General features: G+C 41.9%; 1 protein-coding gene across 1 annotated transcript; it reads left to right on the top strand.

Annotated features, from left to right (window-relative positions):
• Positions 1-426: 426 nt before the first annotated feature.
• On the top strand, positions 427-27,486 carry LOC133957862 (solute carrier organic anion transporter family member 3A1-like). The gene is made up of 10 exons (XM_062393007.1): positions 427-893; positions 4,827-5,286; positions 19,097-19,195; positions 19,450-19,719; positions 19,832-19,996; positions 20,431-20,629; positions 21,438-21,573; positions 21,707-21,879; positions 22,430-22,494; positions 22,749-27,486. Exons 1-10 carry the CDS (start codon positions 735-737, stop codon positions 23,123-23,125), a joined length of 2,103 nt encoding a protein of 700 aa, XP_062248991.1. The 5' UTR covers positions 427-734; the 3' UTR covers positions 23,126-27,486.

Here is a 27,486-nt window from a genome sequence, read left to right as displayed (position 1 = left end):
ATTTGTGATGGTTTAGTGAACACAGGTAGAATTATGAGAAAGGGAGAGAGAGTGTGTGTGTGTGCGCATGTCTATCTATAGTTATGAGGGACAATTTTGGTGTAATACCATCATTGTGAGGACATTTTGGGTGAGCCCCACAAATCCAAATGGCAGTTATCGCTTGATTCTAGGGTTACGGTTGGAATTATGTGAAGGTTAGGACGGAGGGCTAGGAAAGGCATTATGTCAAACAGTTTCCTCACAGCTATAGCGAGACGTGCATGTGTGTGTGTGCTTAAGTGCCGCTCTCTCGCCCTGGCTTGGTTCATGGAGGGAGGGAGGAGCATCGCAGCCTGTAGGATGCGGAGCTGCAGATCGGCTGAGGAAGCCAAACCAGCACCTGTTCCTGGATGGAGATCCAACATCCGGATGTGAGAGAGACAGCCTCCTGTAGTTCTTTACATCGGCTGTGAGAAGCCGTCGCACATATACATGCGTAGCGTACGTATTTAAATATGATCTAGCCGATAGGCAGTGGCCGGACAGGCGTTGAAGAGAGCTCGCTGACGGACTGTGCGTAATGCTGAGTGGACAGCAGTATTTCTCGCCCTGTGTTCCAGCCTAGACGGGCTCCTGACAGCAGCTTCGCATTTCCTCTGCAGTGCAGCTCGTCACCAGAGCCCGATGCGCCCCGCCGGACCGAGCCCGTTCACTTTGATGCCGTCCAAGCCGAGCGGAGCCTGAGCCGAAGGATGCAGGTGAAAAACCAGATCTGCACCGAGCGCAGCAGCACCGACGACCCGGAGCAGGATGACAACCAGAAGAAGACCTCGTGCTTCTCCAACATCAAGATCTTCCTGGTGTCGGAGTGTGCGCTCATGTTGGCTCAGGGCACGGTGGGAGCCTATCTGGTGAGTTTCTGTGCCACAGCCGCGGTGTTGGTGCGGAGAAGACGCGTCGTTTCCCAGTGTCTCTCCGGCGCCCTTCAAACATTCACGGGGAGACGGCCGGTACCGATGCGGCGCTTGCGCTGATGCGGCTAATAATCATGTTATTCCGATCACATCAGAATAATCACATCATCCAGTGAGCGCCGGACGCGGCGCTCTCACTGATTGATGACTTGCTGCGTATGATCCATCAGGCCTATGCACCATCCGCACGACACAAAGCGCGTCACCGCGGCCGTAGGCTCCACGTTGTTGCTGGAGAATTCTCTATGCGTATATAGGGACAGGGGGTGAGATCAGGTTATGAAATACCGGTCAGGACACTGGCGCATCCAGTCTGCCGGCTCATGCTACAGCCATGCTTCAGTAGCGCAGGAGGCCTTTGACTCTGGAGGATACAGGCCTATAGGAGATGACGTGATCAACAAAAGATAGAAGAGAGACAACACCTTATTTTGTGATTTAAGAAAAGATTCATTTTTTACTAATTATTTAACACTGGATAATCTGTGCCATAATAACAATACTGTGCTTCAGATGATGTAAGATTTGTTGCAAAGGCTGTGATAGTAATGATTGATCTTTATGGTGTGGCCAAATAAGCCTCAGCCAGAGCAGGCGGTAATTCATCTGTGGTGACATTTACTAGAGAATTGGCCCAAACACTTCCTGCAGATCTCTTTACCATTGTATTCAGGGATACCTTCAAACATACAAGGGATATTCTCCATTTTGTCCTACATTCTACAATTATTTCTTCATTTTAGATTTTTTGATACTTCTAACAAATGTAGTTTGACAAGAGGAGGGAACTGAACTTATTTATATTGATGTCAGGAAGGTGACACCTTTACTTTATGAGTTCTAGATTTTTAGAGGCTACAGTGAAAGACAATTAAAAATGCTTTTTAAAGCTTTTTGGAAAAGCATTTTTAAACGTGAAAGGGTGACTCAGTCCAGGAAAATAAGACCTAAATATTGCCACATAGACAGTAATACTTCACATTTTGGTTTAAATTAGTTTTGTACACGTCGCAAGTTTAAAGTGCGTTAAAAGGCTTTGGCAGTAGAAGTTTCTCTTTTGAGGCAGCATCCCAAAACAAATGTGCATCTTTAGCAAATCCCTCTGCAGACTAAAGCACTACAGAAACACTGTGTGCCCTCTTTATAAAATATTGTTTGTCATCATCTTTTGTTTCCTGTTTTTTTGTCCCTACGCCACTTTTCTTGTTCACAGTGGGCATTTATTTTTTTCCTCTTCTTTTCAATGCACAATTATCTTTTAACAAGTAAATTACCTCAAAACGAAATTAAACTCCAAAGGAGTGGAACAGGAGAAAGCTGTTTAACTGAAGGTCAGTGGCTGTTCTCCTGCAGTATCCGATATGATCCCACATACAACTTTTAAGAGTAGTTAAAGCCTGAAACATGCTTCTGCGTTTTCAAGGGCCCTTAAGCCTGAAACATGCTTCTGCGTTTTCACGGGCCCGTAAGCGCAAGAGCCCTTCCGGGTCCCTTACGTGCTTATGTATCCCTCCTTACGTGCTGACGGGTGTCGACCCCCTTTTCTAAAATTTACGGCAAAGCTCCGCAAGCTCACTCAGCCCGCAAGGCTGTGATTGGTCTGCTCTACATCCCTTCTGGAGCTGCATTTCCGGTTTCATGCCCCATAATACCGGCAGAAATCACGGAAGATTTAGAAGAACGAATATGGACCAAATAGAAGAGCACTTGGCAGAATATATCCGATAGTATGATAGCTTGTATAACCTGTCATTGACTGGCGGATTTGTCCGCCAGAAAAAGGCTACGAGGAGCCGCAGTGGCTATGTAAATAAACAATCGACGAAGAAGAAAGAAGGCGTCTCTAAGGTCGTCTCGACAAAAAGCATTACTCCGCCTAGTGTTCTGGCGCGGAATTGCTTTTAAGACGCGCAACGGTTGGGGAAGCATGAATGAAAACGAGTCTTGCGCCACAGCGGCGTGAAAAGACGCAGACGCAGTCGCAGAAGCATGTTTCAGGCTTTAAGCACAAGATCCCTTCCGGGTCCCTTACGTGCTTATGTATCCCTCCTTACGTGCTGACGGGTGTCAACCCCCTTTTCTAAAATTTACGGCAAAGCTCCGCAAGCTCACTCAGCCCGCAAGGCTGTGATTGGTCTGCTCTACATCCCGTTCGGTGTGTAGTTTCCGGTTTCATGCCCCACAATACGCGGAAATCACGGAAGATTTAGAAGAACGAATATGGACCAAATAGAAGAGCATTTGGCAGAAGAGATCCGAAAGTATGACCACTTGTATAACCCGTCACTGACTGGCCGATTGGTCCGCCAGAAATAGGCTATGAGGAGCCGGAGTGGCGATGTAATTATAAGAAGTTGCTCTTCAATGTCCAGCAGCTCCATCTCAATCAATTGTTGTTCGGTTGGAATCGTGAATACACACTCTGCCATGGTTCACCGTGTGTTTGTGATGGAGAACACGACTGGTAGAAGGTAAATAAACAGTCAACAACGATTGCCACACCAACAAAGAAGGCGTCTCTCAGGTCGTCTTCGACAAAAAGCATTACTCCGCCTAGTGTTCTGGCACGGAATTGCTTTGTGAGATGCGCAACGGTTTGGGAAGCATGAATGAAAACGAGTCTTGCGCCACAGCGGCGTGAAAAGACACAGACGCAGTCGCAGAAGCATGTTTCAGGCTTAAGTCTTTGCCTTGTCGTCCAAAGGTTGTGACCTCTGTGCCAGAATTTTGCATGAACACTGGACACAAACAGAATGTTCAGTAAAGTCATTTTCACAGTAGTTAGTTTAATGGTCTTATAGTGGTGCCAGAACGGTAACACAACTAGCCCAGCGTTCCACTAAAAAGAACTGTGACATCCATTTGACCATTTGAAAAATTAAGTACAGATTGTTCATTGATTTTTTTTCTCACCAGTTTTCTGGCTTTGTCCAGATGTCTCTGGTGGCCTACCAAGGTCAGGCAAAGGACAGAGTAACTAGGCTGAGGGTATTTCACCTTCAGCATTAATAGAATTCATTGCCTCTTAATAAACATATTGTAGATGTCAGCTCTGTGATGGACTGGTGATCAGGTTGGACCGCCTCTTCCACAATGTCAGCTGGGATTACCTTCAGCACAACCCTTGATGGATGCATATTGTAGAAGTAGGACTAGTTTACCCAGAGACAATCTATTTCTTGAAAAACTACAGAACGGTAAAATGAAGTACAAGCTGCTTTGTGGGCCGTTCTTGACAAATTAGAAATGGTGTTTTCTTACGAAGTACTTAAATTGGCTGTAACAGCGGAACGATTGAGTTGAGTTATGATTAGTTGATCAACAACCTGTTATCAAATATTTTTGTTCTACAACCTCTAAATTGTTAATTTGTAGCTTTTACTTGTTTTCGCTAACACACAGCCAGAACACAGCTGGTACAATGTGTTTGTGTCGCTGCATAATTAGAATAGCTGCACCAGGTTTCTTGCCTGAAGCCACACACATGCACTTATCCCCCTCTCTCCGGGCTGGCATCAGCTTAGCCGCAGGGTTGTTCTGGGAGAAGGCGGGGGAGTGTGGGGATGAAGATGTTGGAAGCAGATCAGCCCGCAGAACGGATCAGCTTCTCTGAGGTATCAACAGGTCACTGGTGGCTGGTACGAGCTCTGGGGGAATGGCAGATGGCTGCGTTTATACTACTGCCCTTCTCCTGAATACCACCTGAAGCTAAATGTTCTGCCTCAATATTTTACTAAAAAATAATAACTACTGTATATAAAATTACATCTATAAACCAGCCCCACAAAATTAGCGCCTGTGGTTTAATGGACAGTCCTAAATGGTTGTAAAAACACTTCATATCTTTTGCTCTCTCCCTCTCTGCACCAGGTGAGTGTTCTAACCACTCTGGAGAGACGCTTCAACCTGCAGAGTGCCGATGTGGGCGTCATCGCCAGCAGCTTTGAGATCGGTAACCTGGCCCTCATCCTGTTTGTCAGCTACTTTGGCGCCAAGGCCCACAGGCCCCGCCTCATTGGCTGCGGCGGTATAGTCATGGCTCTTGGGGCGTTGCTGTCCGCCCTGCCGGAGTTCCTGACCCATCAGTATGAGTATGAGGCCGGCGACTCCTGGCACGCCGAGGATGGCAGGGACATCTGCTCCAACAACTCCAGGTCAGAAAACCGAGACTCTGGGTTTAAATGTGGCAACCGAGCCAACACCAACATGATGTACCTTCTGCTGATCGGAGCCCAGGTTCTGCTGGGCATCGGAGCCACACCTGTCCAGCCTCTGGGAGTGTCCTACATCGACGACCATGTCCACAGGAAAGACTCCTCACTGTATATAGGTGAGTCCCATTGAGCTACAACATGAGCAACCTTCTTTTTTCTTACCATAACCTCAAGCTGAACTGAGGAACTAAACTCAAACATTTATATTATCTCTGAGTGAATCCACAGCTTTTTACATTGGAGCTGCTCTCACTGTTGGCTAAAAGCTCTGTCGTTAGTTCTGCCGTAATACATGTATAGTAGAAAGCGGACTCAAAGATCACCAAAGCCACAGAAACAATCGCGATTTGATGAATCTGTTGTAGGTGGGTGGTTGCTGAGCTAATAACTTGGATAACAATATACTGAATAATGAATCATTCCGCTGTACTATTAAAAAGATGAGCCACAGACTGAAACCAGTTCAGATTCCGACACTGAACCGGGGTCGAACAGCACACAGCTAGTGTTAATTTATCATTCTGTATAGATTAAACTATGTTGAGTTCGATCAGCAGTGGTAATGCTTGAACTTTTATCATAAGTGAATCTCTGAAAATCCATGAGCCAATCTGAATGAGACAATTGAAATCTGCAAAGTGACTTGTAATTTCCACCTAGAACAGTGGTTACATCTGTGCAGAAGTGAATGAAATCATGAGCCTGGCAGTCACAGTGGCAGAGGTTTACTCCACACTGTTGTTCTTCTCTTCTGGGGTCTTTGATGGGACATGTGACTCCTGATGCTCATTTCTTTTGCAGGAAACTGTTTATCTACTGTATTCAAATTTGGCATGTTATCAAGAGGCTGCTGAACGCAGCCTGGCTGTTCACACCGGACCCACATTTCTTCACGCTGGTCAGCCCGCGATTCTCCGCTTGTTGTTGTATGTAACCCGTACAATGTAGGAGTTCGGGGGTAAATGATGATGGCCTTCATACCCCCCCCCCCCCAAACCACCTTTTCTCTCTGTCTGTCTGCTTGTTTGCTTTGTAGTGGGGGGACAGATGGGGACATTTAATAATGAGAGGTACATTTGGGAAATTGATGGGGACATTTAATAATGAGAGGTACATTTGGGAAATTGAAACTCCGGGACAACAGAAGGGAAATTAAAAGTATATTTGATCATTTTTTAGATATAAATATATGTCATTTATATCGTTAAAGTCATTTTTCAGAGTGTTTCCTGGTGCGATTTTAAGTTACAAAGTGTGTTTTTTGAGAGAAATACTGAATAAATGCATCATGTTTTCAAACTCAAAAATAATCGTTTGAATAATAATGATTTAAATATTGTCCAAAATAATCGTGATTAGGATTTTTTCCATAATCAAGCTTCCCTAATTGAAGGGTCCTAGTAAAAAACAAACAGAAAAGATTCTCGTAATCTGACCCCAAAATCAACTGGCAGCAGGTTTCCGTCTTCTTCTTTGGTTGACATTGGATGTAATAAGAAGCAATGCCTACTGGCTCAGTAAAACCTGAACAATCACAGTATCTTTCAAAGAAATTGATGATTATGTTGGCATAACTGAAACATGATTGTGAAATTAATCCTTCACTCGTGCACTAAATGATCCAATGTCAGTAATGAACAGAGAATAATTTCAGAATTACAAGATTCAAATATTATATTAAAAAAATGTAGGGATATAGTCTCTACAATACAACTCTATAATTGGTTGGACATTGGTCGACGTATCCTCATCTTGTGGAGCAGGTAACAGAGAGAACAAGGGTTGGGAGTTATGGTAGCCTGATTGGTTGCATAACTTCTCCAAATGATGGGAAAGGAGGGAGGAAAAGGAAAAATCTAAAAATAATTCTTTGAGGATAAATGCAAATTATCATGTTAACCCTAAGTGCTCCCCCAGAGCTTAGTGCTGAGTGCTTTGGTGTTTCCAGAGCGGACTTCCCAGAGATCACTCTTCAGTCAACATGTTTGCTGACGTGATACATTTGTCCCCTTGATTTACTGAAAGTGGACGTGTCTCAGTTGATGACTCACTTGCTTGAACTTCTTCAGCCTCATTTAATACCCCAGCTCACGGCAACTGCTCAGCTCGTCTTATTCATACTGAGCTATAGCCTGTTCTGAACAGTATCAAGCCTCAGCCTATCTTGCCCTCTACTCTAGCCCAAAGAAGGAAAAACCCATTGTGTGTCATGCAGCATCAATGCTTGTGTGCGCATGTGTGTGTGTGTGTCCTTGTTGCAGTGTCCAGTTTAGTGAAAGTTACATACAGGTTTGGTGGCATAGTAGATAAGAATATCTTAATTTTTTTTATTGTACATATAAAGAACGCGCTACTATCACTGTTTATTGTTTATGGGATGCACGAGCCTATCAATATTTTATTTGCTCTACTTTTAATGCACCACAATGTTGCATGGTATTTAGAGGCTAGTCTATGCCATGGGTACTATATGCAGCAACAGATGAGACATTTTAACGCTACATTCTTTGATATTGTTTCTAGCTGCTGAGGTTTTGAAACAGCTCATTTGTAAAAAATTGTGTTTGGTGCAACGACAAAATGAAATCTAGGGTTGTCAATCGTGGAAAAACTAGAAAGAGCAGGCTACACTTACAGGTTGTGAGCAGAAGGTAAATGGTTTTGTATTTACATAGCGCTTTTCTAGCCTTGATGACCGCTCAAAGCGCTTCACACAACAGTTTCACATTCGCCCAATCACCCACACATTCATACAGTGCATCTATCCCAGCACTTTGTTTTCTATGGGGGCCATTCAGGGTTCAGCATCTTGCCCAAGGACACTTCGGCAAGCAGATTGTTCAGACTGGGGATCGAACCTCCGACCTTCAGGTTGGAGGACAATCACTCTACCCCTCAGCCAGAGCCACCCGTAACGGACCAACAATTTCAGAACCCATTTCCTGTATTCATTGTTGAGAGGGCTGTTGTGGGTATGTGGCCACTCGTTTGTCTGGGCCCTTGAGCAAAGCACTTTAGTCCCCAACTTCTATTAAAGTTCAGAGGCCAGTAGCAGAGTACAGTGGTTACACTGTACAGAAACCTAAGAGGCTGACATAACCCACATTAAAGTCTGTCTGCCAAAGTTGCCAAGGCAACAGTAAAGAGAGAAGCAGGGAGGATTTTCTGTACTGTTCCTCTGACTGCTCAGCGACCTGCGCGTAACAGAGCTCCATCCGGGCAGATGGAGAGGCTGAAACAGAGGACTAGAGAGAAGAAAAAAGAGTCTCCTATTATGACTAAAACAAAGAAAAGATGTCGGCGCAGCACATGAATTATCTGATTACATATCTGAAATGTGTGTGTTAATGTACATTTATAAAAATAATTGATTTAGTCTTTTCTTCTTTTTTATCTTCTGATGACTGAGAAAATGTGTAGCAAAAATGTACATCAGATGTATATATCATTATTATTACTATTTATTTAGCCTTATTAGGCTCATAGGTCCATATCAGTAGAAAAATAAATAAAACGCATTGGCCGGCAGGTTGATACAACAGGTCAAACTGTCAAAGAAACTGTAATAAAGTTAGAGCATTGTGCAATAACAAATGTTGCATGCTGTATATTTTGCATATTATTATCATATTAATATGTTGACTCTTTAGCCGTACTACATTTTCTCTCCAATCTAACCCTATTTAATATGTTCTTCCCTTACCAATAATGCATTATTTCACCAAGTTTTGTGGTCATCCCATTTGCTACTCTTGCTAACGTACAAATAAACAAACTAACAAATGCCAATGAAAACACTTACTCCTTAGGGGAGGAAATCAATGGTTATTGTTATCAGCCCTGAAATCCCATATTTGGATGTTGGCTACAGGACAGCCAAAGTCGGTTAACTACCCCGAGTCACGACAGTCCCTGACCGTTCGAGTCCATTGGTCCTTGTACACTGTAATAATTCACATGCAGCCATGCAGCCATAATTGACAACAACCAACCACTGTGTACCCTTGACATTAAGCAGTTGTACATGATTTACTTTTTTTTATTCAACCGCGCTAATGCATCATTAAGCTCCTCTGTGGTTTAAAGAGCTAGTTTCTGGCCACAGTGAGGCTGGTTGCACCTCCTCTCAGTCATCTCTGCTCGTTCCTGGCCAGTTGTATTGTTCCTGCTTGTGTTTCAGTAAAGACCTCTTGCAGGGTGAGAAGGCCTGCGGTTTGTTCTGTTCATGTTTTGATCTGTACACTCTCTGCCAGCAGCACAGAGAGAGGAGGAGATAGGAGAGGGAGAGAGAGGAGGAGAGGGACGGACAGAGGATGGGGAGCAAATTAGGCTAGCACCACACAACCCACCCTACCTCCTGCTTGGATAGAGTCCAATTCATACCAGATGCCTGATGCTAGACTGTTAGACACCTGATATTTGTATAATTTTAGAACATTTAAAGAATGTACTGAGTTTCGAGTGAGATTTACTATGAAACCATGTAGGTCACGCTAATATCAGTCAGTAGAACAACCAGGACAACACATACTTAAAGTTGTCAGGTTTCCAGGTTGCTTTGACAAATCTTTGACTCAAATGGGATTTCTTTGGGATCTTTTTCACATATTTGCAAGTTTTTATATTCACTGGGCGATATGGAAAAAAAATATATAAAACAAATCACTGCACTGAGGGGCAGTACTCCGTCAACAAGTGACTCTGCTCCTCTGATGTTTTTTAATCATCTGCTGAACTCATATTTATGTTCCTGGATAAACAGAGTGTTGCTTCTTCAGCAACAAGGAAGTCAAATTATTTTATTATTATTATTCAGAGGATGAAAACCGCTTAAATTATGAACGTAGCGGAAAACATGAATCAATTACGTTCTGTCGGTGTATAGATGCAGAGTCGTCCACCTCTCTGCAGGAGCCCAAACATCACCATTTGTGCTACCTGCTCGTACACTGTCCTGTGTGCGTCAATCTAAACTGACCTGGCTGTAACTCTATTCCAGTCACATGATTTGTTCAGCCAAGCGCTATTCTCATTGTCATTGGCCGTTTGAGTTGTCTGTCAAAACATGGATGGTATATGTTCAATCAACATTAGAGACCATGTCTTATATTTCTATAGAGGAAATTTGATTTCACGATTATTATCTTTATCGTTTTATCACAGTCCAAATGTTATAGTGCTGGTGTTAGTGGCTGTAATGTGATGGCAAAACTAACCATGATTGCTGGGGATGCATAATGAATAATGCTGGGTTACTACTTCATATTTCATTTACTATTTGGAATTTGTGTGGTTGTGAATAATTATAATAATACCAATACTCATCTTTTTTTATTCTTTAATGTAATAACCCATGAGTAAAGCCACACATTGAACATCTCTAAAATGGAAATGAATATTGAATGATTTTTTTTTCTGAATGTCTCAATACAATTTCATGACATGGTTGTGGAAACATTTATCCTAAAACCACAAATGTCAAGCTAATGTTGGCCCTACATGAAAAGTTGACCAAAATTTGGTAGAGATTATTCTCTTTGGACCACGAATATCTGCTCAAAGTTCTAACTGAACAAATTATTAAAAGTAGATTATGGCATGGCTTTTTACACTAAAGCAAATTAACTGTGTTGTTCAGCTGGACTGTAAGTGGAAAAACTGTTGGTCAGTGATGACTGGATCCAACAGTGTGGTCGGTCAACCAAAGACAGTCCTTAGAGAGGTACCACTTTTTATTGCTTTTTAACCCCCTAAACTGATATTTTGTACTGAAATCTTGACTCGGACTCTGGTAACATGTCCACTGCTATAAAATATGTACCAGCTCAGTACTAAGTGGATTTAGCTTTTCTGTAAGAAACTGTCTAACATCCCCCAAGCTTCTTCCTTTGACACTTACAGATAGTTTTTTTTTTCCGTTTCTCTCCACCACCCCCTCTCTGTACTGACAGCATTGCCAACCAAGGCCTGTTGATTGCCATGGTTACCTCCAATGTGATTGCTGGGTCTTCTGTTATAGCTATAGCTAAATGCATATAGCCCAATCCGTATACAGTATTTACAGTATGTTTTATGTGACAATTTGTATTTCAGCTTCTTTTTCCTAGTCTCAGGGGAGGGGTGTGACAAGCTTGATGTGTGAAGACATATTTGCATTGTAAGAAACCCCCTGAATAATGCAACACGACAGAGGAGCAGTTAGGAGTCGTTTAGCAAACATCTAACCAGATGATGAAATATTAAAACAGCTGCTCTCCATGGGCTCACTAACAAACCAGATGATAGACGAGAGGTTGTTGTGTTGTGGCTGAAACAAAAACTGCCTGAATGAGAGACTGAGGACCCTGGGAGTAATAGAGTCCCCCAGCATGCACCTGTCCTGTATCTGCTCTGTGTCACTACCTTTGTTCTTATACAGTATGTGTGCATGAAGTCACTGTGAGACAGACAGCAGGCTGCAAAAAAGGTAAAGAGGTTATTCTTACTGGTTATTGTTCATCAAATTATTGTCGGAGAGAAGTTTTCCACAATTGTAGTTTAGCTTTTTAGCATGCTAATATTAGCTGGTTAGCAGCAAATGCAAACTACACCTTAAGCTACGTTTAAGGTTTCATAATTATGATTCAGTGTGTTAGCATGCTAACATTTGTTAATTATAGCAAACAAAGTACAGCTGAGGCTATAATTGGATTAGTTATTTAGTTATTTGGCGAAAAATGTATGGACCAAAACGAAAGGCCAACCTCATGGTGGTGATATATTTCATCCTCTGGGAACCACCAATTTCATCAATTCTGTAACAGTCCCTTCAGTAAACGTTGACGTCTCATCGGGTATGTGGCAGTGTCAGCTTGCTAACATGTAACGTGTAAATGTAATGTGTTATTGACAATGTTAAACTGGAGATAGGCAAGTATTCACAGTTTTAGTTTGATTTGTCAGGATGCTAGCATTGACTGATTTGCAACCAACATGAAGTACAGCTGAGGCTGATGGGAATGCCTTTAGAATTTGAGCTATATACCATAAACCACATTAATATTACAATTTTGACTGGATGCAGTGCTTAGATGGAAGTTGAGGTACCACCAAAAAGTTGATATAGGTTTAATCATTTTAGAGTAATTTAATTTGAACAACGGTTTTGCGACAATCCAATCTTGTAAATGAGATATCACAGGGAAAGATTTGACCTGTTGGTGCCTCTTAGGCTAGAGGATCACTGAAGAGAGTAGGATTCACGCTCAGGGGACCAGGACTAACTGTATACAGTTTAACTGCTATCCATCTAATAGTTGTGATTCTTCAGTCTACACAAAGTGTTGAACTGACTGACGGGCCAACACAACAATGCAGCGTACCTACTGTATCTTGCCATCTTTAGTTCCTTTTTTAATAGAAAGTTAAGCAGCCGTAGTAAATACCAATGCAAATGTGTATTTGTATCTATCCACATGGAAGTTTCAAGCGTCCTTTTAATATTTAACCTGCGGCTAGATCAGCTCTGCCAATTACCTGATAGAAGGAGGAAATGGCTTCCCAGAGAAGACCAACCTGCTCTTGAGCTGTGTTGACTATAATGTACAGGGTGGGCTGTAATTAGATTATTGATTGCTGTCTACCGCTTGACTGATACCCAAGGCAAAGGCAACTAACCCTCCTATCTATTGTATCACTCCCAGAGCATCGAACAGAAACACATTTTCAATTAGAGTATTCATGCTCTGTGCATTTTTACAGTATGGCTTTTGCTTTACATATTAATGGGGTTTAGTATGTGGTGCTGTGAAAATGTTTGTATCTTGTTAATGGAAGATGTAAATCTTGTTTTGCTACAGAATGTGTTTTGTGAGCACCACTGCAATACAACAGTGCATTGACTCAGAGGGCGATTCAGATGCCTGCGGTTTAATTGGGTGTCCACGAGTTCACATTTCTCTGTTGAATGACAAAAGCAGATTTTCTTCTTGGAAAGTAATTTTCTGAAGTACAAATAAAGTGCATTCATACACTTTCACACACATTTGCTCCAAGCACTGTGCAGCTTAACAGAGCCTGTAAATGCCCTGGTGCAAGTGCGTGTTAAGTCAAGCTAATCATTATACCTTTTGCAACATTGGTAATACTTTTGAAAAGCTAGCAAACCCCCCCTTGGACCTTCTCATTGTACTGAATGTGCACATGATCATAGACTGAGCTACAGCAGAAATGTTTAACACCTGCAGCAGTGTGCCAAATGGCAGGATCAACACAGTAATTAAGTACTGTATAGAGCTGTGTCAAGTGACTGTAATATCAGTTGAGCCTGTGGAGCTCGAGGGGGCCAGCCCTGCCCCCCCACCTCATATCTTACCCTCTACTCATCGCTGTAATGCGCATAATGAAGCTCTGTGAGGCTTGAAGTTGAGAGTCCTCTGCAGCAAAAAGCGTTTTCACTCTAGTGCAGCTATTATTCTTCCACCGTAGGACAGCACAGGAAGGAATGGACGCTGACTCAGCACGCACTGTCCGTTAGGTCCGGCTCAGGTTGTTTTATGTGTGCACCTTTTAGGAGCACCTTTGCCAAGATACAAAGTACCAGTGATTGAATATTGCCATAATGTGAGTCTGAGTGAGAAAGTATTCATGTGCTGGCAGTGTGACCAGGTAGAGGAGCCCTGTCTCACACGGTTTGACCTTGCCTCTGCTGCACTCACTATGATTTTTGTCCAGCTGCTAAATGTCTTCTTTCCAAAGTCTTCCCCACCTGCCTTTTACTCGCACTCTCATTGGCCTCTAAGAATACGAATACTAACTTCTCCTTCTAAAATGTAACAGTGGTTGACTTGTGGAAAGGCGGTGGTCTTGTGGCAGAAACTTGGACTATGGGCAGAGAACGTCTCTGGTTCGTCTCCGGTTTGACTCCACGGAGAGACAACAATAGACGAACCTGGATTGATCTGTCCAAAAATCCAAGAGTCTCCCTACCCTGTCTAGTGCCCCGAGGGCCGTACATGGTCGCTCACTGCTCTGTGTGTCCTGCACACAGATGGGTTAAATGCAGAGGTTAAATTTATCTACCATTGCATGAGCGTGTTGTGCATGTCTGTGCATGTGTTTGGTATAAATGAACATATCTTAATCTTAAATCATTTAGGCTGCAAATAAATTTTTGTTGGAAGGGAAATGTTCATTTAAAAGTCCAGACCAACCAATAAGAGCCTTCATTACAGGACCTGACTCAAGCACATAGAAATCTATGTTTTTACATAGCTTAAGTGTGGCTGTTATGGGCACCTTAGAGAAAACATAGAATCAGTCTCTCCGTTTAAATGCTATTTGAAATAATTTAATTACAGCCACTTTGAGCAAAAAATGTTGAGGTAAAAAATAGGCCGTCAAACACAAGAATAGTATTAAGTAGGGATGCACCGATATGGAAATTCTTGGCCGATACCGATATTTAAAAAAACAATCTGGCCGATAGCGATATTTGTTTATTTTCTTTTTGTTGATATTCATTCACCCTTTTGTGCCAGACATTTTTTTAAATCATTATTTAAAGGCACCATTTAAAAAATGTTCAGCCCTTCTTATCTTTTAATGAGCACAAATTGAATCAGATTTATGAAACAATCTTTGATTAACTAAACTTTATTTAACAGAGACATATTATGCCCATTTTACCACAGTTGATATGGTTCCTTGGGATCATAATGAAATGACTGTAGCATATTTTGGTCAAAATACAACAAGGATAATTTAAAATAGCACCTTTTTACCCTGTCTAAAACAGCCCTGTTAAAGTATCATTAAAGAGAACGCTCTTGTCATTGTTTTACGGTAGCAGTATTGCCCGTTTATTAGAGGTGTTACGGCTTCTGTGTGTATGACGTATGTTGTCAGTTCCCTAGTTAAGGCCAATGTATGCTTCTCCGTTTTGACCGATATGGACAGATAGGACCGTCTTCTTTGCCATGGAACGCCCTCTCCGGGCCTCTCCGGGGCTCCTCGAAGAGCTTTTCGTAAAGCTCTGATTTTTTCTAACTACACGTCGGCATGGTGGAGAGCCCACGGATAGCCCTTGGCTGTGATTGGTTCGCTAACGCCAGCATTTCGGGACGACATCATTTCCGGACCTCAAACTTCTTGTTTCATTCCCTAAATCACAATAAACCTAAATCACAACTACGACTCTATGATTAATGTGACAAGTATGTTAAGCCAGCGGCATTGTCCGGCTGATGGTGGCTGGTTAGAGCACGTACGGCATGTGTGTACGGTCATATACGGTTATGAACGAATTTTCATAACGGGGCTGGCAGGCTAGCCACCATGCTAACTGCGGTGGGAACAACGCAAAAACCCGCTGACTTTAATCCCACGGCTGTCATGACACAGTTTCTCAAACACCGTCAGGTTAGAAGCAAACACTTGGTAGTAGTTAGTATCGGGTGTCCGTGCTGACTGTGTGTGGAAGCTGGGGGGAAGACAGCTGCCTCCGTGTAGCTTCAAGCTGTTGCAGCTGTTGAATTAGCAACACAGTTTGGAAACAAGACCGGGGTACCGCTGCGCTAACACACAATAACACAAGCATTTTGACCCGCTGGGTGTCACTTTATTTCAGCAAGAACCAAATAAAGCAGAAATTTGAAGTGCTGCTTGGTGAATGTTCTTGTAGTTTTCTGGATCTACAAGGCTCCAGAAATGTTGTGAGTGTTGCTGAGACTTAAGCTGAACATGATTCTGGAGATTTATAACCTCCATCTCCATCTCCACAGGATTGACAGTGAACAGTTCAGCCATCTTTTCTGAAATCTCTGTGATGTCTACCTCCATGAATGGGTTGGCAAAGAATGCCACACATGGCTCCAGCTTATCAAAATCATTGAACCTATCCTCAAACTCCTGGCCTAGCTTTGACATGAGGTCACAATATTTATTGACATCCAAAACAAAGTCAGCCCCTGCATGGCTATCTAACATCTTAACTACTGTTGGGAAGTGTTGCAGTCTTTTGTTTTTCAGTTGCTGGAGGTAGAATGACAGTTTTGCTTTAAAAGCCTTAACAGCACTGATCATGTCAGAAATTGTTCTGTCTTTACCTTGTAACTGGGTGTTGAGCTGATTGAGTTTCTCTGTCATGTCTGTCAGGAACGCAAGATCAAGCAGCCACTCAGCATCAGACAAAAGTGTAGTGTCCTCCTCTCTTGACTCCATGAAAGCCTTGATTTTGTTCAGCAATGAGCAGAAGCGATGCAGTATTTGTCCTCGGCTCAGCCACCTCACCTCAGTGTGGAGAAGGAGATCACTTTGTTCAGCAGACAGTTCCTGGAGGAGCAGTTTGAAGCTTCTGTGCTGCTTGGCCTTTGCGCGAATGGAGTTGATGATCTTAATGACAGGTGTCATCATATGATCAAATCTCATGACTTTTTTCTTCGTCGGTCCGATGAATAAACATTGCTGTTTTTTAAGGTTTGCTTTTGCGTTTTTTAAGGTTTGCTTGTCGGTAGAGTGCTGCCTGCTGGAAAATCCCGTGCAAAGTTATGGTGGACTTGAGTGTTGTGGCGCTCCACGTTACCTCTTTGCCGACCGAAACACTGCTCCCGCATATGAGGCACACACACTTGTCCTTCACGCTAGTAAAGAAGAACTCGCATTCCCACTCCAAATGGAAATTGTATGTTTTCTGCTTTTTCTTGACTTGGCCACCTTGGTTTTCCATCTTTGTTGTTTGTGTAAAGTTCTGCTAATACCACCAAACTCCTCACTTTAGCTTAGCAAGCGCACAACGTCACTCAACGTCACAACTTCACTTTGGCTACATTTACACCGGACACCAATGTGACATATATGTGAATGTAAGTGAGATGAGGTGCATTTACTGTCGTCGGAATATAATTTTTTTTAATTTTTTTTATTATTTTTTATTTTTTTATTTTTTTCGGTCAACCTATCAGGCGAGCTACTGAAAAACCTGCCCGCGAGCTACCGGTAGCTCGCGGGCTATCCTGTGCTAAAGGATAATGTTACAGCATAAAAAAGCTTAATCGTGATTTCCCCCCATCATGCTTATTACTACCATTTACATCGGCAGCATCCCTTTGAGGACCACTCCAGGCTCTTACCTTATTCCACTCTATGGAGGACTCAGCAGAGCTGGTAGAACCCACAGTGAAGTGAGGGAACATGCAACTTCAGGGCACTGAGGATCAGACTGGCTGGCAGCCAACATTTTCTGCTGGTTTACCGCTGTGTGAGTGTGTGTGTGTGTGTGTGTGTGTGTGTGTGTGTGTGTGTGCCGGCCTGCCTGCATCACATACATTATGGATTAGTTGTCTCGTCCTTTGTTTGTCTGTGATTTGACTCCTAGTGGCAGGCAGAGGAGGTTACACGAGGCTGTTCATTGGTTAGTGTTTGAGCATCTGCACTGCTGTAACCTCTGAGCTCATGTGTTACCTTACTGCTGCTCCGCTGGTATCAGAGACTATGCTGATATGACCATAATGGGCATATTGTAGACCACAAACGTCCACATCTAATGATACTTATAAGTGTTTTGAGTTTAGTGCTAAATAGCTACCATTAGTTTCTAAATTTCTAAACTGCGCTTGTGAAAATGGTAAACATATGCTAGCATACTAGACTTTAGCTGGGGAAAATATGTTTATATCAGCATTCAGTGTATAATTCTGAGTCAGAGATATCAGTGATGGGTAAACAGTATATGTACAGACTTTTATAGCTGGGAGCAAAGCTTTGTCTTGTTAAAAAACATTATTATGAAAACCAAGCAATGAGTATCTGATTTTATCTTTTATCTGCCAGTCCTTCTTTAGGCATATAAATAAAGGTGGACATATGCATCAAGGGCTAGGGTTGGAGCCTGTGAGCATAGTGATTAGTGTTACTAATTGTAAAATTAAACTTAAAACATGTTTGAAGAATCCTAGATTGGGCGACTGAAGACGCTGATGTGTTGTCTCATTTGACTTTGTCTTTTTCCAATATGTGTCTCCTAAAAGGGAATAAAATGACCCCCAAAATGTGTATGACTAAAACTGTGTGACATTGCTTTACTAGATTTTCAAATAGCGAAAAATCCACATTTTCTTTCTGCTTCTGTGGAAATGAAAGATAACACGCTGAGAACTGAAAGGGCAATTGTGCCCTGAAATTTTTCACTTGTGATAACCACAGCACCAATCACTACATCCTATTCAGAGAAACTGAAAGGTCATCTCTGTGAGGAGGGGCCAGCCCTTTCTGTGCTATGCTCTTGTTATTAACCACTGCCATTGTTCCACTGAACACCAGCCTGTACAGCTGAGTTCCACTGCCTCTTACACACAGCCCTGCTCAATCTGCTGCTTACTTCAAACCTCTCAGCCTCTGGGCCAAAGCAGAGTATATTTTCATAGGAGAGAATTGAACTTCTGCTGTTTCCCAACTGCTCTTACAATGAGAACCCATTTCCTGATAGATTATGTATGATCCTGCTGGATAACATAGTCTTAGATCAATTAACCTGTGCAACCTATGTGCTGCATATTAGGGTGACAGTGACTAAATCTTTCAGTGTGAGACAGCTTGTGAAATGTAACATCCTTGGCTTGGAATTCAATATCTATCTTACCTTGAATAGAACCCATTTGATTCTCAATCATACTGTGGATTTTATCAACAGGAATTGTTCCGGGGGTAGGAGGCCTCTTGTTACAGCATATTTAATTAAAGGGTCAAGTAATAAACTCTTTCCAGTCTATATACAATGCTCCCCTCTGCTGGATGATCCAGTGAAGTGCACTTATTGCTAAACTAAACTTAAAAGTTAAGTAAATGCAGATTTTATAAAAATTAATAATAAGATGGAATTTGTTTTGTTGTTGCTCTTTTCATTTTAACCAACTGACATTCTATATTCTTCTGTCCTTCTTTGTTTTGCAGGTATTTTATTTTCAACTTTAGTTTTTGGCCCGGCTTGTGGCTTCATCTTAGGTTCCGTCTGTACCAAAGTCTATGTTGATGCTGTCTTCATTGACACCAGTAAGTTGTCCTTTAGTATTTGACTGCATTAAATGATATGTCCACTGTCTAATAATTTAATTTTTTAATGACTGTAGGGAAATTAAGAATATTGCAACATAGTATTAAAATAAAAGCATTCAAAATGCACATAACAGTCACAATGTACTCCTGATCAATCCTGATTTCTTCCCATTGATCTGTTAAATGTCATCATACTGCATTAATCAGCATCCATTCAATAATTGTGATAAACTCCCCTGCCCCTTGTTCAGGTAAGCTGGACATCACCCCAGATGACCCTCGCTGGATCGGAGCGTGGTGGGGCGGCTTCCTCCTCTGTGGTGCCTTACTATTCCTGTCAGCCCTCTTCATGTTCGGCTTCCCCCAGTCACTGGACCAGCAGGACATGGACGGTGGAGGGGAGAGTGAGCAGGCCATGCTGCCTCCTCCCCTGACCATGGAATACCAGGGCTCCAAACCCAATGGGACCATGCAGGGCTTTGATATAAACAGTGGCCTCACGGTCTGTGAGCATCTGAGAAGTAAGGAGGGGGGAACAGAGGGAGCGAATGGTGTAGAAAAAATATGATAAATAACAACATTTTCTTATCTCTTGTCCCATTTTCTCTGTTTTCTCCTTCTTTATTGATTCAGTAATCCCTCGGGTCACCAGGCACTTACTCTCTAATCCGGTGTTCAGCTGCATCACACTGGCAGCCTGCATGGAAATTGCAGTGGTTGCCGGCTTTGCTGCCTTCCTTGGCAAATACCTGGAGCAGCAGTTCAACCTTACCACCTCCTCAGCCAATCAGCTGCTAGGTAGGCAGGCCAATTGTTTACCATTATACAAGAGGTAGGTTAAGGCTATACAGGTATAAAAAAGGAGAAGTAAAATGCACTCAGTAGTGCGAATATCCCTGCCAAGGCCCAACAGTCTCTTTAACTTCAGTCCAGCTTCACCACGTGCTTGACTTTTTTTATCCACTTTTACATTATTCCTTGGAAAAAGTGCCCCATTTCGCAACATTTAATAAAGTAAAAAATCTGGATCGTTGTCCTGATTCGAATCCACATCAAATTTTCATGGGCTCTTCACTGACCCCATACAGGTACCACATCCTTCCACCAAGTTTTGTTGAAATCCGTTCAGTTGTCTTTGTGTCATCTTGCTTACAAACACTACTAAGGAAAATACCAGTAGGTTTTAGGATTTTATGAAGGAACAGTTGACATCCCTGTCTTTCTCTCCGCAGGTATGACGGCCATCCCGTGTGCCTGTCTGGGTATCTTCCTCGGGGGGCTGCTGGTGAAGAAGCTTAACCTGTCTGCACTGGGCGCCGTCCGCATGGCCATGATGGTCAACCTGGTGTCCACTGCCTGCTACGTCTCCTTTCTCTTCCTGGGGTGTGACACCGGACCAGTCGCAGGGGTCACTGTGGCCTATGGCAACGAGTAAGAGTGATAATAGGCCAATGTGGCCGAGGAGTCTTTTCAAGGATTTCCAGCTCTACCTGGGCCTGGCTGTTGTTTTTCCATAACAAACTATTTCAGTTATACATGACTTTCAATACAAGCATGACAATTTAGTGTTTATTATCATTACTTGTGTATGTCCACAATTTCCATCTACATGATTACCTGCTGTATTATAACAGTACCTACAGATATAGTTGGACATTTTGGGAAATACCCTTACTCACTTTCTTGCCAAGAATTAGATGAAAAGATCAATACCACTCTCATGTCTTGTGAGTATGAACCTAAAGTCAGCAGACAGTTACCTTATCTCAGCATGTAGAATGAAAACAGGGTGAAACAGCTAGCCTGGATCCGTCCAGAAGTCATAAGTGCATTTCCCAAAATGAAATAAAAATAAAATAGTCCATGCATTTTCACAAAATCTATTTCTGTCACGATGTAGCTTATCTCATAATAATAATTAGAATCAAGATGATAAACATTTTTATACATTAAGTCCACAGTAAAACCAGGTGTGTTCTCCTTATACTTTGTCTCTGTAATATGATGACAGACATTTTCAACTTTTACTCAAATACATATCCAGCTGTCAGAAATAGTTGTTTTTGCATAATTGTTTACATTGTGCTTTTAGTGTATTATTCAGCCAATTGAGGGCTGTGTTTAATCTTAAATTAACTGATGTCCATGCAGGATCAACAAGATAATTTTCATTTTACGTGAACATCGTACATATACAAATGTTTACCCTCCCTAACACAACCTTTGGCCTCCTCCACAGGACGCTGCGATCCTGGCAGCGACCTGAGTCGCCGTGCATCAATAACTGCAACTGCTACACAGCGTCAGTGAGTCCTGTCTGTGGTTCCAATGGAATCACCTACCTCTCAGCCTGCTTCGCTGGCTGCACCAAACCAGTGAGTGGAGATGAAAACACTGCAACCAGCTGAATTATGAATAACCACCAGACACATCCATACAGTGCAGCAGTCTTCATTCATTCATTCAGACAGTGGAGTAACTCGGCTCTTCCTCTTGTCTTTGTATCAGAACCTGACCAGCTGCGCGTGTATATCCAGCAACAGTGAGGAGGCCGTGGCGCTACCGGGGAAGTGTCCCAGCCCAGGCTGTCAGCAGGCCTTCCTCACCTTCCTGTGTGTTATCTGTGTGTGCAGCATGATCGGAGCTATGGCTCAGACACCCTCTGTCATCATCCTCATCAGGTATGAGACCTGCGGTTAGACACAATCTCCACAGGAGGGAGCTGTTGGCATTCATGTCTGCGATCCGGGAAAAATGATGTAGTCAAAGTCACTTTTGTCATCTCAAGTGTAGGGGAGATTTGTCAAGGTGACGCTGGTAAAGACAAATACTAACATAGTATTATGTCTTAAAGGGATCATATTAATCTTAAAAAGGACATTGTAAGGTATAGAGTATACAGTTAAGTAAATGTGTCTGGATAACTTAAGTAGTGACTTCTATCTATCTACTGAATGAGTAGATAATAATAATGATCATTATAGTAATCATTATAAATTGAAATTCAAGTCTTTCTTTGAAATAATGTTTTAAGAAGGGATTCAAAAGCGTTAACAATTCTGATCATATACCATCAAGATAAGTTTGTAGTTGACTGTCTCCCAGTAGTGTGTCGAATTAATTTCCTTAGTGCACAAATATTATTATTAATATTATTACAGTAACAACCTCAAGATAATCTGGTTAAACTGGCGGAACACTTTGCTCATACCAGATGTTTCTCTGTTTCAGAACTGTAAGTCCAGAGCTGAAGTCTTATGCCCTTGGGGTTTTGTTCCTGCTGCTGAGACTTATAGGTATGAAACTCAACATTCACCCCTTATGTCTTATTGTACACTTATATCCACAGAGAAACAATCATTTCATTTCTGTAATGACTCACACCATTGTATTTGCCCTTCCTGTAGTTTTACTCTGTATTGTAAAATTGCATTTTTCATCTTGGTTAAAATGGACTTCATCGCTCTGTCTGTGTGAATATAAAGGAAACCTCAACTCTAACAGGTTCTCTGTTTGACCCATTTGACCTGCTGTCTGTCCACAACCCCAGGCTTCATTCCTCCCCCTCTGATCTTCGGCATGGGCATCGACTCCACCTGTCTGTTCTGGAGCTCGGTGTGCGGCGAGAAGGGAGCCTGCATGCTGTACGACAACGTGGCCTACAGGCACCTGTATGTCAGCATCGCCATCTTCCTCAAGTCCTCTGCCTTCATCCTGTATGCCACCACATGGCAGTGTTTAAGGAAGAACTACAGGAAGTACATCAAGAACAGCGAGGGGTACCTCACCCCCACCGAACTCTTTGCTTCCAACGTGACTCTGGACAATTTGGGCAAGGAGATAACGCAGAACCCGGCCAACAGGACAAAGTTCATATACAACCTGGAGGACCAAGAGACATCTAACAACATGGAGTCGGTTTTATAGTAGCGCTCTGCACAGGGACCGCAGGCTGGAGGTGTTAGTGTGCAACCGACCTGATGTGCAATGTTTCTCTGGTGTTATATTGATTTAGAAGAATGTCCTCAGTATGGGTCTTATCTTCTTCTCACCCAAAACATCAAAACACAATGGAAAAAATATCCCAAATTATCAAATTATAGTCAATTTCTATTTTTGTTTTATGATACATGTTTAAGTTTTTGTTTAGCTTTTTTCACCTATTTAACACCCAAGTAGGGATTGACAGCAAACACTGGAAGAGAAAGGAGAAATGACACTTCAACAAATTTTAAACAGGGATGTTGCAGTGAAGTGTTTTGCATCCTTGTACCAGGACACCAACAGAATTGTTTTCTTTACAGATTTAGATTTAGTACAATCTTCAGTTTAGATGAACTTCAGACTCAGAGCTGTGTAAGAAGCAGAAGTCTGTTTGTTCGTCAGCTTTTCTTTGACAGTTTATTTTCCTTTAGAAGGAAATATTTCTCAGGTCGTCAAGTCAGATAGAAAGAATAAGAGTTAATGTGATTGTTCACTGTCAGATGAAGCATTTTTAGCTTATTTTTTTAGCACTTTTCAAGAACATACAGCTGTAGTGCAAGTGGGATCATATCATTCAGGGAGTTTCACTCTTGTAATTTGCTCGACAACCCCACCAAATCATTAGTCACACAGTTAACTTTAACACAGGGAGAGGTCATAACTCTCTCTTCTGGCCACATCATTAAAGATTTGGGAAATAAGGGACAGAGAAAAGACAACATATCTACTGCTCTACACCAAAACCAAATCAATCAATTTCCAAAGCATCTTAAAATAATTGCACTTCTCTTTAATCCCCAAATCATAATGTGTGCAAAATAAATGAAATATCTCATGTCACTTCTAACTTCATTGTTTAGTATTTTACAAAATAGCACGGGAGTTAAATCTATGACAATATTTATTTTACAAGTGTGGTCATTTACTTTACACCTAAGTGGGGTAGGTTTATGTCTTATTTGCTTCCAGTGGAATTGTCCTGTTCTATTTCTCGAGGGCATTCTGGGACATTTGTTGAAGAAAGAGGAGCCTTGAGCCAGTATGTAATACATATCCCTTTACTGTGTCATATTGAGGAGTTTTGCTATGAAGGCTGGACAAGATTCTGATGTTTCAGAACCACACAACTGTTTTTTTTCTACTTCATATAAATCTTTGTTTTCCCTGTGTCCTTTACAGAAATTTGGTACAATTTCCAAAAGGTAATTATTTAAAAAAAGATCAGGTCTAATTGTTTAAATGTTGACCGTACCTAAATCTGATGAGAATAATGTCTTAAGTATATAAGCATAACTGAACCTGTTTCTAATGTATAACATTATCCATCTGTCACTCATGTCATTGGCAGATGGAGAGAGAAACACAGTTTGACTTGGTTGTGTAATTCCACTACCCTCAGCAGAAATGCATGGAATACATAGCAACACGACAAATAACAAGCAGGGAACATTCTCTAACGTACGCACATGTACGTAGTAGGGCTGACACAGGTGGAGGCTGACAGAGAGTGCGAAGACGTCTAAGTGGAACGCCAAGTCAACGTAGCGAGACATGATGATGGTGGTGGGCTAGCTGTCAGCAGACACAGCATAGCATGACGCAGCCTGAGTTAGTTCTTTTAGAAGCATGCTGGTAATGCATGTAATGATAAAAAAGAAAAAATACTCAGTATGTCACTAAGTTGCACACACTGCAGTTTGGTGGACATGGAAATGGTTAAATACAGATTTAACTCTAATGGCCTGAAAATTCTATTTTTGACCACGGGAAAGCTTTATAATGCATACTGCATTGTGATGTCAACATGAAAAAAATACTCAGCTGATTCATAATCGCTCACACTGCAGAGACTGATTTTAAATACACATTGTTTTCTATGGGATTCTGATTTCTGACCAGTTTATGTAGAGTATGTTATTTTCTTCAGGCTTACTTTGTAAGTATCTAATATGTTTTGCATCAAAAAATATGGATGTTTTTCCAGCTACTCACCACTGCAATAGATTTCATTTTCCAAACATTTTTAATCCCTTTTGGGGATATAGACTGGAGGTTTGAAAGTGTTTTTATCATTTTGGGAAATACATATTCACTTTCTGGCCAAGCGCTGCAGCACTACCCCAAGAAGTAGGCATGCACATAATCCCCCCTAACATAAAAAGCTTTTACACCTGTTTTCTGTACATGTAATGTGATACAACATGTTCATAGACGCCCTCATGGCTGGATTTTATCGATGGAGCCAGGTTAATGGTTTCCCCCACTCTATCTTTCCATCTTCGTCCTACATTATGCAGAACCAGCTGCTGGTTGTAATTTCATATTTACTGTAAAGACATGAGGTCAACATCCTCGTCACCTGGCAGGAAAGGTGAGAAGTGTTTTTCCCAATATCGTTTATAGTTGAAGTCAACTACTATTTAGTTTTATGTTGCCACCCATGCTTAAAGAGCCTATTTTTTGCTAATGGTGGAGATGATTTATTCATATGATGTATTTTAGTTTGGCACCTCACTAAACCAACAGTAAAAACTCTATGGTACATTGATGCAGCTTTAGCCTCATAAGAAACACAGAGACATACAGTATTTATCATATAGGGAGAACAGACTCTGAATGGACCTATGTTCAAACCGGACCAGACTAACATCTGCCCGGTGTGATGTGACAGTGAGAATACAGATGTTTAGCTCTGCATTGTGACTTGAATCTTCAAAGTGGGGGACCCTCTGGACACTGAGACAGGTTGTGCCTGAAACAGTTTGATTGTCCCTGATGGGATGATTGACTCTGAGCAGGATCATTCAGGACAGCCGGACACAACGCTGGAATGTACAAAAATAACTAAACAAAACAAATAAAAAGGAGGCTTCCATTTTTCTAAAAGGGAGGAGGGCTATGACCAACATCACCTGCTGGTTCGCCGTCTCCTCCTTAGCAACCCCCTCCCCAACAGGTGACGCTGTCTTTGATATCTGTGACTTCCAGTGTGTCATAGTGCTGACTCCTCTGTACAAAATAGTGCCATACAAGTGCCAAAGTGACACCATAGAAGTGTTCCGTAACGTCCCGCTGAGAACGCTGTCTCAACACGCTGGAGCTCAGAGCAGATCGTCCAGCTAAATGTAGCCTTTCTATGATATCCCTCCACTTACGTTCACCATATCATACAAAAGTGTCCCGAAAAACATTTTGCCTATAAAATATTGTACATTTGGTCTAGAGAGCAGTATTATTTAGGATGTAATAACTGTTAATATGTAGGACTTTTCTACTAGTGAAGTTATAGTCTAATTTTGTCTTTCCATCAGTGGCAAAGCTACTGTTTGTTGCTTTGGTCAAAATACTAAATAATACTTTTAGCTTGAAACAAGTGGCGCCAATGTTGACATGGCGCAGTAGATATGGTCGAGTGTAGAGCATCAGCCAAACTTTACTGATAGCAGTCCTGCACCTGTGCCTGGATATGAAGCTCTACTCTGACGGGGGCCCATGTTGTGCCATATCAACCTGTGCACTGTAACATTCAACACTTTCCAAGAAGAAGCCAACATATTGTAGGTCTGTCCAACGCGCTGGCAAAGTGAGACGGCGCTCGCTTGACCTTATATTCACCTGCGGCGACAGGACTGTTTCTTTTGGCACCTAATTGTGCTTGAGATGATTTGCCTTGTGATGAGAAAACAACTTTGGAGCATAAAAGTTTTAGTTTTTTTTACATCCTCTTTTTTTCACCCATGATTCTCTTTTGATGATCTTGCCTTTTGGTAACAGCAGTCGGACTTTTATAGCAGATTTTTTTGAGACGGTGGTATTGACATATGAAGAGTTTGCTACCAAAATACCTAATGAGTGGGCAAACATTTTCTTATCTGAGGTCTCTTAACAATGGACAGTCATCCTGTAAATACATCCATGATCTGATCCTTTTAGTTGCTCTTATCATTTGTCAAGGAAAGTCACTTTTTGTAGAGGAAAGAGCTTATTTTGGAAGGAAACTCTTCATATGCAGACAGATAATCAGGTGGTTGGAGCATTTAGGCAGCATGTTGCCTTAGATTCAAGTGAAACTAACCATGTTAGTGACGGTTTTAGAGCGATGTGTTTGCTTATGTTGTGGCTGGAAGTCAATATATGAATTTTATGGTTCTTTGCAGTGACGGGACCTTTGAAATGGAGAAGGGCAATGAAATAAGAAAATATCACTTATATTTTCGAGCATTAAAAAATACTTTTAGATATGCTCTACTGCTTCTTTGGTTATTCATTTTTATTTTTCTTTAAATTACATTACTTTATTTTTA

This window comes from Platichthys flesus, chromosome 1 (genome assembly GCF_949316205.1).
Source record: "Platichthys flesus chromosome 1, fPlaFle2.1, whole genome shotgun sequence".
NCBI classification, from domain to species: Eukaryota; Metazoa; Chordata; class Actinopteri; order Pleuronectiformes; family Pleuronectidae; genus Platichthys; species Platichthys flesus.
The sequence above is the reverse complement of the archived record's forward strand: the minus strand, read 5'-3'. Positions and strand labels throughout refer to the sequence as shown.